The 12,360-nt window shown below is 38.6% G+C and overlaps 1 protein-coding gene across 1 annotated transcript in view; it reads left to right on the top strand.

Moving 5' to 3' along the window:
* Nucleotides 1–12,360, top strand: part of cwf19l2 (CWF19 like cell cycle control factor 2) — a 38,619-nt gene that overhangs the window by 20,524 nt on the left and 5,735 nt on the right. The window contains exons 9-15 of the mRNA XM_066699296.1: nucleotides 125–269; nucleotides 1,280–1,387; nucleotides 3,266–3,394; nucleotides 4,496–4,633; nucleotides 10,490–10,702; nucleotides 11,676–11,792; nucleotides 12,126–12,281. Of these exons, the coding sequence (XP_066555393.1) occupies nucleotides 125–269; nucleotides 1,280–1,387; nucleotides 3,266–3,394; nucleotides 4,496–4,633; nucleotides 10,490–10,702; nucleotides 11,676–11,792; nucleotides 12,126–12,281 (1,006 nt within the window). The remainder of the gene's footprint in view (nucleotides 1–124; nucleotides 270–1,279; nucleotides 1,388–3,265; nucleotides 3,395–4,495; nucleotides 4,634–10,489; nucleotides 10,703–11,675; nucleotides 11,793–12,125; nucleotides 12,282–12,360) is intronic.

Below are 12,360 nucleotides of genomic sequence, written 5' to 3'. Positions count from 1 at the left end.
CAAGACGATGCAAGCATCACCATCTTCTCCAAAAGCCTGACTGATGGTTTACCTTTCTGTCTGTATATATACCCTGCCCTGAAACCCTTATTTTCTCCCTCTCCCCTCCTTCTGGGGATAACAGTGGTCCTACTTGCTCCAGAAGTGCTGCTGCGAGGGAGGAAGAGGAGGAGGAGGAGGAGGAAGAGGAGGAGGTGCCTGTCCTCACAGATGAGGAGATGAACAAGCTTGGAGCGAAGCTGGTGAAAGCAGAGCTGATGGGAAACATGGTACGGTGTTGTGAACCATTCCTCCAGAACGTTTATTTATGGTCACGTCTATATCAGTGATAGTGTGCATTACATATTTCCTGGAGCTTTTTTCTTAATTCCTTCAAAGTTGCTTTTATTTGTATTTGTAGATTGATTTTGCCTTTTTAATTATTTTTTTATAATTTAATAGTGCTTAGTTGGAAATGCCTGACCCTGCCTAATTTCATGTTTATTTCAGCTCTGAATATACATTTCTGTTTTTGACCACAACAGTTTTGTTGTTGTCATTGTTAGATTTCCAGTTTTTTTTTTTCCGTTTGTTCTGGTTTTATCTTCTGTTGTTGCTGGGCCTGATCTTTGGACCCTGGCTCTGTGCTACACGATATCGGAGACATATTTTCTGAGTTTGTTGCCAACTGGATTAAATATCTATCATGACTATTTGTATTTACTTTTAGAAGTAACGTGGGAAAGATCTTGAATGAAAAATAAAATAAGAAGGTTTCTTATTAGGACAGGGGTGACTTTTTTTTAATGTAATGGGTATAAAACCTTTTGTGCTCTTAAAGACGTTTAAATGTCTGCTATTAAGATACCTCACTCTCAAGTGTACAATCTTGTAGAGGCCCAGACAGATATTTTCCTGTAAACAGAGTCACATCATCAAATTAATATTCAGTTTCCAGCCTATTTGGCTCCAGTATGGTCCATTTATTCCTTATAATTATGATTGTCTGTGAGAGAACAGTGTTAGTATTTGTGCAGATTTTTCCAATTCTGCTCCCTCACTTTGAGCCTGAGGAGCCAGACCAACTTTTACTAATTTAAGTTGCCTTTGACAAAGAGCTTAATAATGGAAGATAATTAATCATAAAAATGACTAGAGCTTAATCCAGTCAATACTGTATACACAACCTGCCACATTTGAGACATGAGTTACTTTTTCAGCTGCCATGAAAGTACAATATTCCAAACACTGATTCTAAATTAATTATTCAACTTACCGCCACGCCAACTTTCTTCCACAGGATATGGTTAACAAGCTGAAGGCCCAACTGGAGGCGGCTCGCAAGGCAAAGGACGGACAAGCTCAAAGGGTCTCTTCTGCGTCCATGTCGAGAAAGTCTGAGACCAAGGTAAGCCACGTGATTTCAGCACAGTTCAGGAAAGAGGTTTTCAGTGCCCTGTGCTTGGCTTCTATGAATAGTTATGAGAGATATAGCATGCTTCATTTCCCTCTTCACTGCCTTATAATGTACAATTAGTGTGTGCCCTGTGATGTGCAGTGATTGTGCAGGTATTGAGGTCTGTCTGATGGGTCTTAATGTTTGTAAGCCCACAGTGGAAACATTAGTGATCATGGGGAACTTCTTGGCGCTATAGAGACCTGTCAATGCTTAAATAAACATGCATTGCTCATGAAAGCCATTTAGTTGGCAGATTAAACCAGTTCAAAGTATTAAGATGTTTGTAAACTCGGAAGTGTGTTCTGTTATGAATCCCATTTGGCAAGAACGATTATGAATTGCTTTGTAAACGATGCATTATCTTGAGGGACCTCACACCTGAACTGACTTAGAGGAAAGTTCACTACATATCTCCGTAACTGGTAATAATGAAAACCCTAGGTGCTATTATGGATTTGGCATGGAAATGCAGTGTGTTTAGGGAATTGTGCTGAGCAGATGTTTTATTCTAAACCTCAGACTGATTTGTTTGTTCTAATAAATGTCAGCCATTCACATTTATTTAAACAAGGTAGATTTATTCATGCCATTAACATAATCTGAGACGTATAATGACTCTGTACGCAAATATTATTTTACTGTGATTTAGTCACCAGGTGTTGTGTTGATGGATGATATTTCTAGAAATTGTATAAAGATTATTTTTTTTATTTTATTTAATCCTACATACAAAATGACTATCCAAATATATTATAAGTTCTTTGTATGGGCATATCCAAAACGTAAATGGTAACCATAATATTTAAACTAAAAATAAAAACCATTACACACGTTAAAACTGAATTATTCATTTTTAATGTGTTGTAAATATTACACAGTGAAGAAGATGGCTTGTCTCCTGAGTTTATGTCGGTGTTGGCTTTATTAAAATCTCAACACGAATAACAATCTACAACTTTGATTTTGCATACATCATGCAAAATGTGACCACAAATACACTTGGGATGCTCCGAAATTACACAAAGCCGTAATTAACAGAAACAATTAACATGGATTTAAGATAATGACATTTCAGCTGATTAACGTACAACACTTCAATTCAATTGACTTTTTTGGTAAATTTTGTTTATATTTACATGGAAGTAAATTGATTACTTGCTGTGAACATTTCTATTTAATGGCATGTCATCAACTTTTCGAAATTAAAATGTAGTCAACATTTCAAGGTCTAATTGGTCTTTTTGTTAGTGTTTTTTATAACCTCCTTATTAGTGTCTTTAGGGCCATGACACCATAACTGCATCATGCTGAATTTTGACATTGATTAACATCTGTCAGGAGGACGGGACACTGGACAAATTAATCTTTGTGATAAGTGCACTTTACATTGGCACAGTGTATTGTTCTTCTTTACTAGCTTACAGATGCATTATATAAAGCAATTCAGGGAGGTTCATATGTTTGTGGTAGTTTCAGGATGATGCAAAAGCTCCTCAGATGATCCATAGGATTAGTGTTCTAAAACTAAAGAATCAAATCCTGGATTACAAAATACATTTAAATACGAATTTCAAACCTTATTCACATGGATGGAATAATACTTGGAGATGCCTGCTGTTTTAGGACAGACTTCAGGTATCACTCAAGACAAGTGTCCTTTCTTGAAAGAATGATATGAACATTGAATATAATTACTGTATTAGTGGTTTGCAGTGGACTAAGCACATGGACAGGAGACAGAAAACCCCTCTGTTGGCTGAGTGTCGTGTCTGTGCCGCTGCCCTGTGTCGTGCTGTCTGTATCGTGTGTGTTGTGGTTGTCCTCCAGGCTCCAGGTGCAGGGGAGCCGAACGAGGAGGTGGTTCTGTTCCGGACAGACCATTCTGGGCGAGCCTGGCCCGTCAACGCCTCATCTGAATCACTGCAGCCCAGAGGGGGACGGCGAAAGAAACAGACGGTAAAGAGTCTCTGTCTCCCTTTTACTGAAAGACCTTGTTTACTCTCTCTCCCATTTTTGTGTTGCCCTGCACTTCCTATGTACTGATTCATTTACATTGCAGGATGCACGTGTTTAACAGTGTGCTTCAAAGGAAACCACTTGACTGCATTTACTTATGCCCACGGGCCTGTTTTACATTAGAATAGTGGCATGGTTAATTACATTGACACCATTTATGGCGCTAATCTCTTGCACTTTGAGATTTTTTTAGTTTTTAATTTAGCACCCCTGACTTCTGTGTACAGAGAAATATTCAAAATGTATGTTGTTTCTCAAATAGGCAGGGTTTCCGTTTCTGGCTCACTTAATTCAGTTACAGCTGCCTTGAAATGCGGGGGCTCACCCAGTCTTCTGGCTTTTCCATGATGGATTGTAATTGTTACTTTATTTTTATGGTAGCAGTAACTCAGTGAGATAAGCTTGTTTATATAATACTCTCCAGAGGGAGTTGGGATTTTTAAAAATTTTTTTGCAGATTTTTATGTTGGTGATGTCAAAATTCATCATGTACCAGCTTTTGCCACTCATGTATCCCCCAGACAGGGAGTAGCCCAGTGATGTAGAATGTTTTACAGGGTTCAGATGGAGGGGACTTGATGTCGTAGACCAAAAAGAAAGCTGATGCATTTTATAATGACTTTTTTTTTAATCACACAAAAAACATAGCAAGTCTCTATGTGTTGTTTAAGGACAGAGGGAATGGAACTGAACTGCAAACTAAGAACTTAAAACATGAGCAGAAGGAGTTTCAAAATAAATTTTAATGCTCACCAAAATAAAAATAAAAACTTCCTCTGTATTCATTTTTTTTACTTCTATGCGTAGTAATGAATGAAAACCCGAATAAAGGCCCGAAGTGTTTTTGTTACTTTGATAATATAAATTGCTTTAAATTTCCCTGTGAAGGGTTGTTCTTCCTACATGGTTGCACAGTGTGATCAGAAACATTTGGAAATGCTCGCCCTTTCATTGTCTTAATTGACCAAGTGCTGAGTGAAAGTGGTGTTTAAGTCTGTATGAAATGCCAAACTCACTTCACACGCGGGGGTTTCTTCCCAGATTGAGACCCATCGTGAGGGGGAGAGGGTGCGTTACTTCCAGGATGACGACAATGTGGACCTGAAGGAGATGGTGAAGAGAGAGAAGATGGGCACGGCCGAGGACCAGAACATGCTGTATTCCAGAATGGCATCAAAGGTATGTTGTGCTGGCAAAGGCTTTGGAGTTCATGAGTTGTGTGAACATCGGTCGCTCATAGGATTCCTGATATGTTCATACAGTGGGGGAAATAAGTATTTGATTCCCTGCTGATTTTGTACGTTTGCCCACTGACAAAGAAATGATCAGTCTATAATTTTAATGGTAGGTGTATTTTAACAGTGAGAGACAGAACAACAACAAAAAAATCCAGAAATTCAGAATTTCTAAAAAGTTATGAATTGATTTGCATGTTAATGAGGGAAATAAGTATTTGACCCCTGGAATATCCATCCACGACCCATTTTCAATGCCCTGGCTGAGGGAAGGAGGTTCTCACCCAAGATTTGACGGTACATGGCCCCGTCCATCGTCCCTTTGATGTGGTGCAGTTGTCCTGTCCCCTTAGCAGAAAAACACTCCCAAAGCATAATGTTTCCACCTCCATGTTTGATGGTGGGGATGGTGTTCTTGGGGTCATTCCTCCTCCTCCAAACACGGCGAGTTGAGTTGATGCCAAAGAGCTCGATTTTGGTCTCCTCTGACCACAACACTTTCACCCAGTTCTCCTCTGAATCATTCAGATGTTCATTGGCAAACTTCAGACGGGCCTGTACATGTGCTTTCTTGAGCAGGGGGACCTTGCGGGCGCTGCAGGATTTCAGTCCTTCACAACGTAGTGTGTTACCAATTGTTTTCTTGGTGACTATGGTCCCAGCTGCCTTGAGATCATTAACAAGATCCTCCCGTGTAGTTCTGGGCTGATTCCTCACTGTTCTCATGATCATTGAAACTCCACGAGGTGAGATCTTGCATGGAGCCCCAGACCGAGGGAGACTGACAGTTATTTTGTGTTTCTTCCATTTGTGAATAATGAATTATGAGAGTGCTCCTAATCTCAGCTCGTTACCTGTATAAAAGACACCTGGGAGCCAGAAATCTTGCTGATTGATAGAGGATCAAATACTAATTTCCCTCATTAACATGCAAATCAATTTATAACTTTTTTGAAATGCGTTTTTCTGGATTATTTTGTTGTTATTCTGTCTCTCACAGTTAGAATACACCTACCATTAAAATCATAGACTGATCATTTCTTTGTCAGTGAGCAAACATACAAAATCAGCAGAGGATCAAATACTTTTTTCCCATCACTGTATGTCTATTCAAGCATTTCTTTTTTTGTTTTTTCCAAAGTTCAAATAAGTAACACAGATTTAATTTTCTAGAGGCAGTGAATATACTGAGCTTTGCAATTCAATCAGGTTTTTTATTTTGTATTCAATCAATGTGCAGATATTATTTAGAAGCAAGGTAGTCAGTTGTATTCCCAAATCCCAAACTTCAAATTCAATTTCAAAACGATCGAAATGCGCGTTAACCAGTTTGAAAGTTCACATGCATTCAGTGTGCTTAAACCCCTTTTTAGCTGAAATAACATCTTAAACCTCTGTTGTCAATATGAAATGTCTTTGCGTGGATTTATTAATTATATCTGGAGATCTAATGATTCTGTGCAGCCCAGGTAAAAACAATATAAGTGAGTGATTTCTCCTCCTGGTTGTGTACTGTAATTGTCTTTCTTCAGCATAAATAAATACTATTGTGCCATCTCAGCAAGTGCATAGTATGCAAGCTAAAATAATATAAAAGTGATTCCAGAAAATGTCTGTGACAGTGCCTGCTGGCACCGTTCCTGTGTTTGATATCTGATGAACTGCACCCAATTTTAGGAGTAAAATGGCAAGATTATAATGGGAAGAACAACTTCCCGCAGGGCATTAGCAATTGTAAGCATTTGCAGGATAATTTTTCAGGTAGACTTCAGTAACAATTTTGTTGTCACCAATTACAATAATAAACTGGCTCCTATAAAGCTGTCTGCTGTGTCTTCTCATGCGTTTAGTACTGTTGGTTGAGAGGGAAATAGTTTATTGATTTATCAGATGTCTTTTTTTAATGAACAAGTAAAATACAATTCTTTGGGCTCTTGTCTTTGCCATATCATTGTGCTAAATGTAACTGTAGCTGGTTCTTGGGCCGTGTGCTTCAGACGATGAGCAGACAATCCCAGCAGGAATGAGCTGTAGGTTGATAAGTGGCAGAAGTTTATTTTCTCAATGTATCTTCACTTCTCCTCAGGCCAGTGCTTCCCAGGTAATTGTTTGCTTTGTTCTGTCCCAGGGAGTGATGTGCCCTTGCATTACTCAAAGAAAAGCAGAGCTGGCGGTTGTCTCATTTTATTAATGGCCCTCACAGAGTCCTTTTGAACATGGCAGGTTCTGGTGCCAAAAGTCTTGTAAGACAAATTGAAATCCGATATGTTGTGCATATAGTGTTTGCCTTTCCTTTTCTTTGATTGTCCCCATAACTTTTCAATATTTTTATTAATATTTTCTGGGGTCACACATTATAGCAGTTCTTTTATTTTATTTAGAGTTGATTTTGGAGGCGCTGTGGACATTAACATGCAGAACGGTTGCCTTTTCCTCCATTTTTCCAGACTTCCAGTGTTGGTCTCCAGAGGTTAACATGTCCATTGTGGCTTCAGACACCAGCAGGAGTTGTTACTCTTGTACTCACAGCAACAGCACCACTGCAGAATGTGTAAGCAGTAAAAATGCGGTTTTCTTCTCCCATGAGTTTGAGTACGTGAGCTTAATCATATTCCCGATGCTTTAATGTGTAAAAGTGAAGCAGCAGGAGGTAAACCAGTTTTTGTGCTCTTTCCTCCCATCACAGTTTCCTTGATGTTTGTATTGTGACGAACTCTGAGATTAATATTTCTCTTAAATTCTCTTACCCTTAGACTGCCTGTCAAAGTATTGCATTAAAAAAAGTTGAGTTCTCTGGATCCGTCTGAGTCATAAAAAACAGGTAGAGCAAATATAAATAATCTCAAATCCAGTCCTCAAAAATGTAGAAGGTTCTGTTTTCAATTTATGAAGAACGTATGTGGATTGAAAGCCAGAAGACCCCCTAATGTTTGAAGACCATGTTGGATGAATGCAACTCTAGAACATTGTTCGTACCGTGGAAAAAAAAGTTTGAGGCCAGCGTCTGTGACTTTAAACTTTCTGTGAGCCTGCTGTGGTAGGAAATGAGATGCTTGGTGATCCACTGCTAATAAAACAATTGACTATATTGTCTCTTGAACACAGTCCTGCTTTCCGTATCACAACATCATCATCACATAAGATGTAAAACAAAATCAAGTCTTGTGCAAATGACTTTGATGGATACCAAGCCTTATCAGGAAAAGCGAAGCCTTGAAATCCCATTGCTTGTTTTCCACACGTCCGGCACACTACACTTGGAAATTTTGTCAATCTGTTTTTATTTACTTAGGAAGGAGATTAATGTTTTTTAACAGCTGCTAATTTAAAAAACATTAACTGGTGCCTTGTTGTATTAAATAACTTTGAAAGATACTCTTGCTTTAGGTAAGTGACCTTTTGATTAAAGGTTAATTGCTCATTTGTAAGAATTTTGCAGGGTGATCTATTTATTTATTTTTAAAGGTTTATTTGATGCATGTAATTTCATATTTAATTAGCAATTGGCTTCTGGGGAAGAAGTGTTTGCCTTTCAGATTTAATCTAAGGGTAAAAACTAGCAGCTAAATAAAACAAGCTAAATAGTATAGCATGGTGTTGGGGATGCTTTCCATACTGAAGCCTTTTGGTCAGAGAAGTATATACTCCATGAGGTAGACCTGGTATACACAAGACAATCAAAATTGTCTCCTAAATGTTTTTAATGAGAACAACAATTGTGCATTAAAGCAAAACAATAGGGAGTCCTTTTCAGTCCTGCTTTTACCTTTTAAGGTTAAAAGGATAAAGTCTTCAGGGCAGCACTGGATTTCGGATCTGTAACCGAGCTGTACTTCTCATTGGCAGCTGAAACGGAGCGCAAACGCCATTAAATATGGCAGGCAGATCATAGTCTCTTTCATTCTCTTAACTATGATCTCCACTTCACAAACTAATGGTCTATGATGTATTGTTGGTAAACACATTTAACGATCACTGACAGGCACTCTGTAAGGATAATAAAACAGCCAGCAACTTTAAACATAGTGTACGCTTTTTGATCCGCACGTTATTTCTGTCAATGGACTGCTACATTCGCTGCAGTGATCAAGAACACTGCTTTGTTTGTGTGGAGTGCAGTACTTATTTCAGTCACACTGCTGATAAAAATATTAAGCTGTTTTTTTTTCTGCCATCTATTTGCTTTTTGAGGGTTTTGAGCTAAAAAAAAAAAAAAGACAACTGACAAACTGATGAGGGTTTGGAGAAGAAAACAAAACAAAAACCTGATATTATCACAAAGATAAGCGAGCTGCCTGAAAGATATTTAATGTCATCAGCAAGAGCAAAAATAGGGATATACCAGGAAAATTCTACTTGTCTATTTAATAATAATAATCGAGACTCCTATCTAGATATAGTCTTGTGGACCAAAATCTCTTCAGTTATTTACATTTATTTTTCAGTGTCCATCTCATTTCAATTTTTTTTAATTCAGACGGTACAGATTTCCATGTCGTTTCAAGGATGAAACCAGAGGGCATTACTTATCCAAAACATCCAGTTTTGTATTTTTGTATGCATCCAATCTGTTTCTGGAATTAAAGGGTTTCTCTGCTAATTCAGGTTTTTTTTTACATCGAAAAAGGCAAGTTATCAGACAACATTAATGTGTATAATTCCTTTAGGGGAGGCATTATTAATAAACTCCAGAGACGTCAGTGTTTCCATGGAGATACAAAATTAAAGAGACAAATGATACACCTTTAGCTCCCGGCAATGCCATCTTTTTTTATTTTTTTACTGTAGCTACAGGTCTAATAGACTTCTGTAAATATGAACCTTGTTGTCTGAAAATATATACTAAACAAAAATAACACTAATAATAAGTTGTTTTTTTATGTGGGGAAAGAAAACCTCGTTTCATTATTTGGCAGGGAAACAATTCTTGTGCTTGATTGTGTGGATTATTTATTTATTATTGTAAAGGTGTTTTAATTGGATTCTCATGTGCTGATGGTGATTACCTAGTTTTTCTTTTGGGGGAAAAATAGCAATAGAAACTTGGTTTGGGCAATTAAAATAGGATGTGAAGACTTGATGAATGACCTTGGACTTTGTATTAAACAGAAGTTAGTGGCTGTGTTGGACGCGTGGGGGTGTGTGAGATTCCATTATAATTTGCTTCAGTCTTTATCTGTATCAGAAGGCTTGAGTATCACAGTGCAGGAAAGCCATTCGTCATGGTATTCATAGAAAAAAACATTCAGTTTATAAATTAGGTAACAAAATACAAATACAAATGTTATAATCGCTAAACAATTGAATTGAAATACACAGGAATAGAAGGGAAACAAGGTAATGAAATTTAGTTTTGTGTGACAGGGAGACCGGGCTCATGGAGACGAATGAACTGCTGCCAATGTGAAACGGATTGTTAACCTTTTGGATTTAAAACTCTACTGCATCATTATGAATATGAAATGTTTTTTTCCTGTCATGTAACTAGTTTAACCTCCCTTTTATAGCCCCTTATTTTCAAACAACAAGCAAAAAATAAATAAATTAATAAATGCCTCCCCCACATATCTCATTGTTTCCATGGACACTCCACAAAAAATATAAAATATTAAAACAAAAAATAACCCTTTAATTGCCATTTAAAGAACATGCATCCATTTGATGGAATATTGCAATGCTTACGTTCCAGTGACGATACACTGAGATTGTTTCCCGATGTCAAAATCCTGGGGTGTCATTGTGTCATGAATATGATCTAACCCTCCGAACTCATGGTGCGATTGTGTGTATCGCTATACAGCTGATGGGGAAGACGGACGGGGACTATCACACCCTGGACGACATGTTTGTGTCTAGCGCGGCTCAGAGGGAGCACTCCGGTCATGACGAGGAGAGGCAGCGGCTGCGGGCCATCCAGGAGCACCGGCGGCTGGCGGGGAGCATGGAGAAGTGTCCGTACTGCTTCGACAGCCCCGAGCTCTCCAAGCACCTCATCATCGCCATCGGCACCAAGGTACGGCCCTGGCTGGGTGGGGAGAGCGAGAACACGAGGACCGGGAGACAAATAGGTGTCTTTTTCAGCAGAGCCACCAAAATTGGGTTTCATTTTTGTGATTCCCGTCCTCAGATATGAACGTATTAAACCCATGTAAAGGAGCAACTTTGCTGGAATGAAGAGCAGCACTAAAAACAGTGTTAAGGCTGTCGTCCAGGCAGTTTGAAAGAGAATCACGGACTTCCTTGAATGCCTTCTTTAGATGTCTGCTGTTTCTGAACTTTGAAATGTGTGGTTGAGATCATTCAGGTCACAGATAAAAGCCCCAGTTTAGTGGCGGTGCAGTCTTTGACATTATCACTGAGATGGCTAAATATAGGGACTATTTCATATGGACTGAAAGTGACCTGGGGGTGATGTTTTGTATCTTGTTGCTTTCTTCACCTGCAGATTCATTATGTCTAACAGGTTTTAATAGAAGCGTCGTTTTTTATCTTCCTATATTTTTTAATGAGACATTGCTAACATGTCTAAAAGGGTTCTTAAATGCAAGATGATGAAGCCTGTTTTTAATTTCTTTTTACATCCTTCAATTTGTCTTTTTATTACACTCCGTTGGAACTATAGTGTCACTTAAAAAAAAAAAAAAAAAAAAAAAAAAAATCGAATTACATTCTAATTATTAACATTTTCAGCTTCATAAAATTCCTATTTTAGCAGCCTGCAATTAAGTGGGATACGACTTGCTAAACGACGACAGAACTTCATACATTAATAAAAGAAAAAAAGTATAGTACTACATCTTCATATCCTCTGCTGGATGAAAGCCTCCCCATGATGTCAACTTATGGATATAGTTATTTATCCTCACAGAGATTTGATCTAGTGATTTGGGGTCACCAGATATCTTACTTGTGTTACAGTACAAAGAAATGTAAAAATAATAGTAAAGTCACCTGTATTGACATGGTGTAATATGTGCCTTCTGCAGGTGTATGTTTGCCTTCCGAATTGTCAATCTTTGGCAGAGGGGCACTGCTTAATTGTGCCCCTGCAGCACCACTCAGCAGCCACTGCCCTGGACGAGGACATCTGGACAGAGATTCAGGTCAGTCTCGTGGTCTTTTACCGTACAAGACTCTCTTCTCCATTTAGTGTATAGCATCTGCTCACAAAACATCAGTCTAATGTCACTGTTTCAGGTGGATTGTGCTAAGGTTTTGGGTAACGGTAGGTTTTAAAAATAGACTAACACTTAGGGTTGGGTCAAGGTCTCTGTAAAGGCATGTTGGAAGGATATTGTGACCTGTATGGACCATTAAGAGCAGGCATTGTTTAGGGTTACTGTTAGTCTGTGTTTGAATTTGGGTCACGACTAAGGGAGTGGCAACAAATTCGGTTTGGGATTAGAATTCCTGAATTTCAAACCTGGTGTCCACAGATGTTCCGCAAGGCCTTGGTGAAGATGTTTGAAGATCAAGACCAAGACTGCGTGTTCCTGGAGACGCACATGAACCTCAAACGCCGCCATCACATGATCTATGAATGCGTTCCTCTGCCCAGAGAGCTGGGGGACATGGCTCCCATCTACTTCAAGGTACCTATCCCACAATGCACTTCACACTTCTTACACTGTGGCCTGCAAGATTTAATCATAGTTTTTTTTTTCCCTCAGG

The sequence above is a fragment of the Amia ocellicauda genome, chromosome 3 (assembly GCF_036373705.1).
Source record: "Amia ocellicauda isolate fAmiCal2 chromosome 3, fAmiCal2.hap1, whole genome shotgun sequence".
Taxonomy (NCBI): domain Eukaryota; kingdom Metazoa; phylum Chordata; class Actinopteri; order Amiiformes; family Amiidae; genus Amia; species Amia ocellicauda.
The sequence above is the reverse complement of the archived record's forward strand: the minus strand, read 5'-3'. Positions and strand labels throughout refer to the sequence as shown.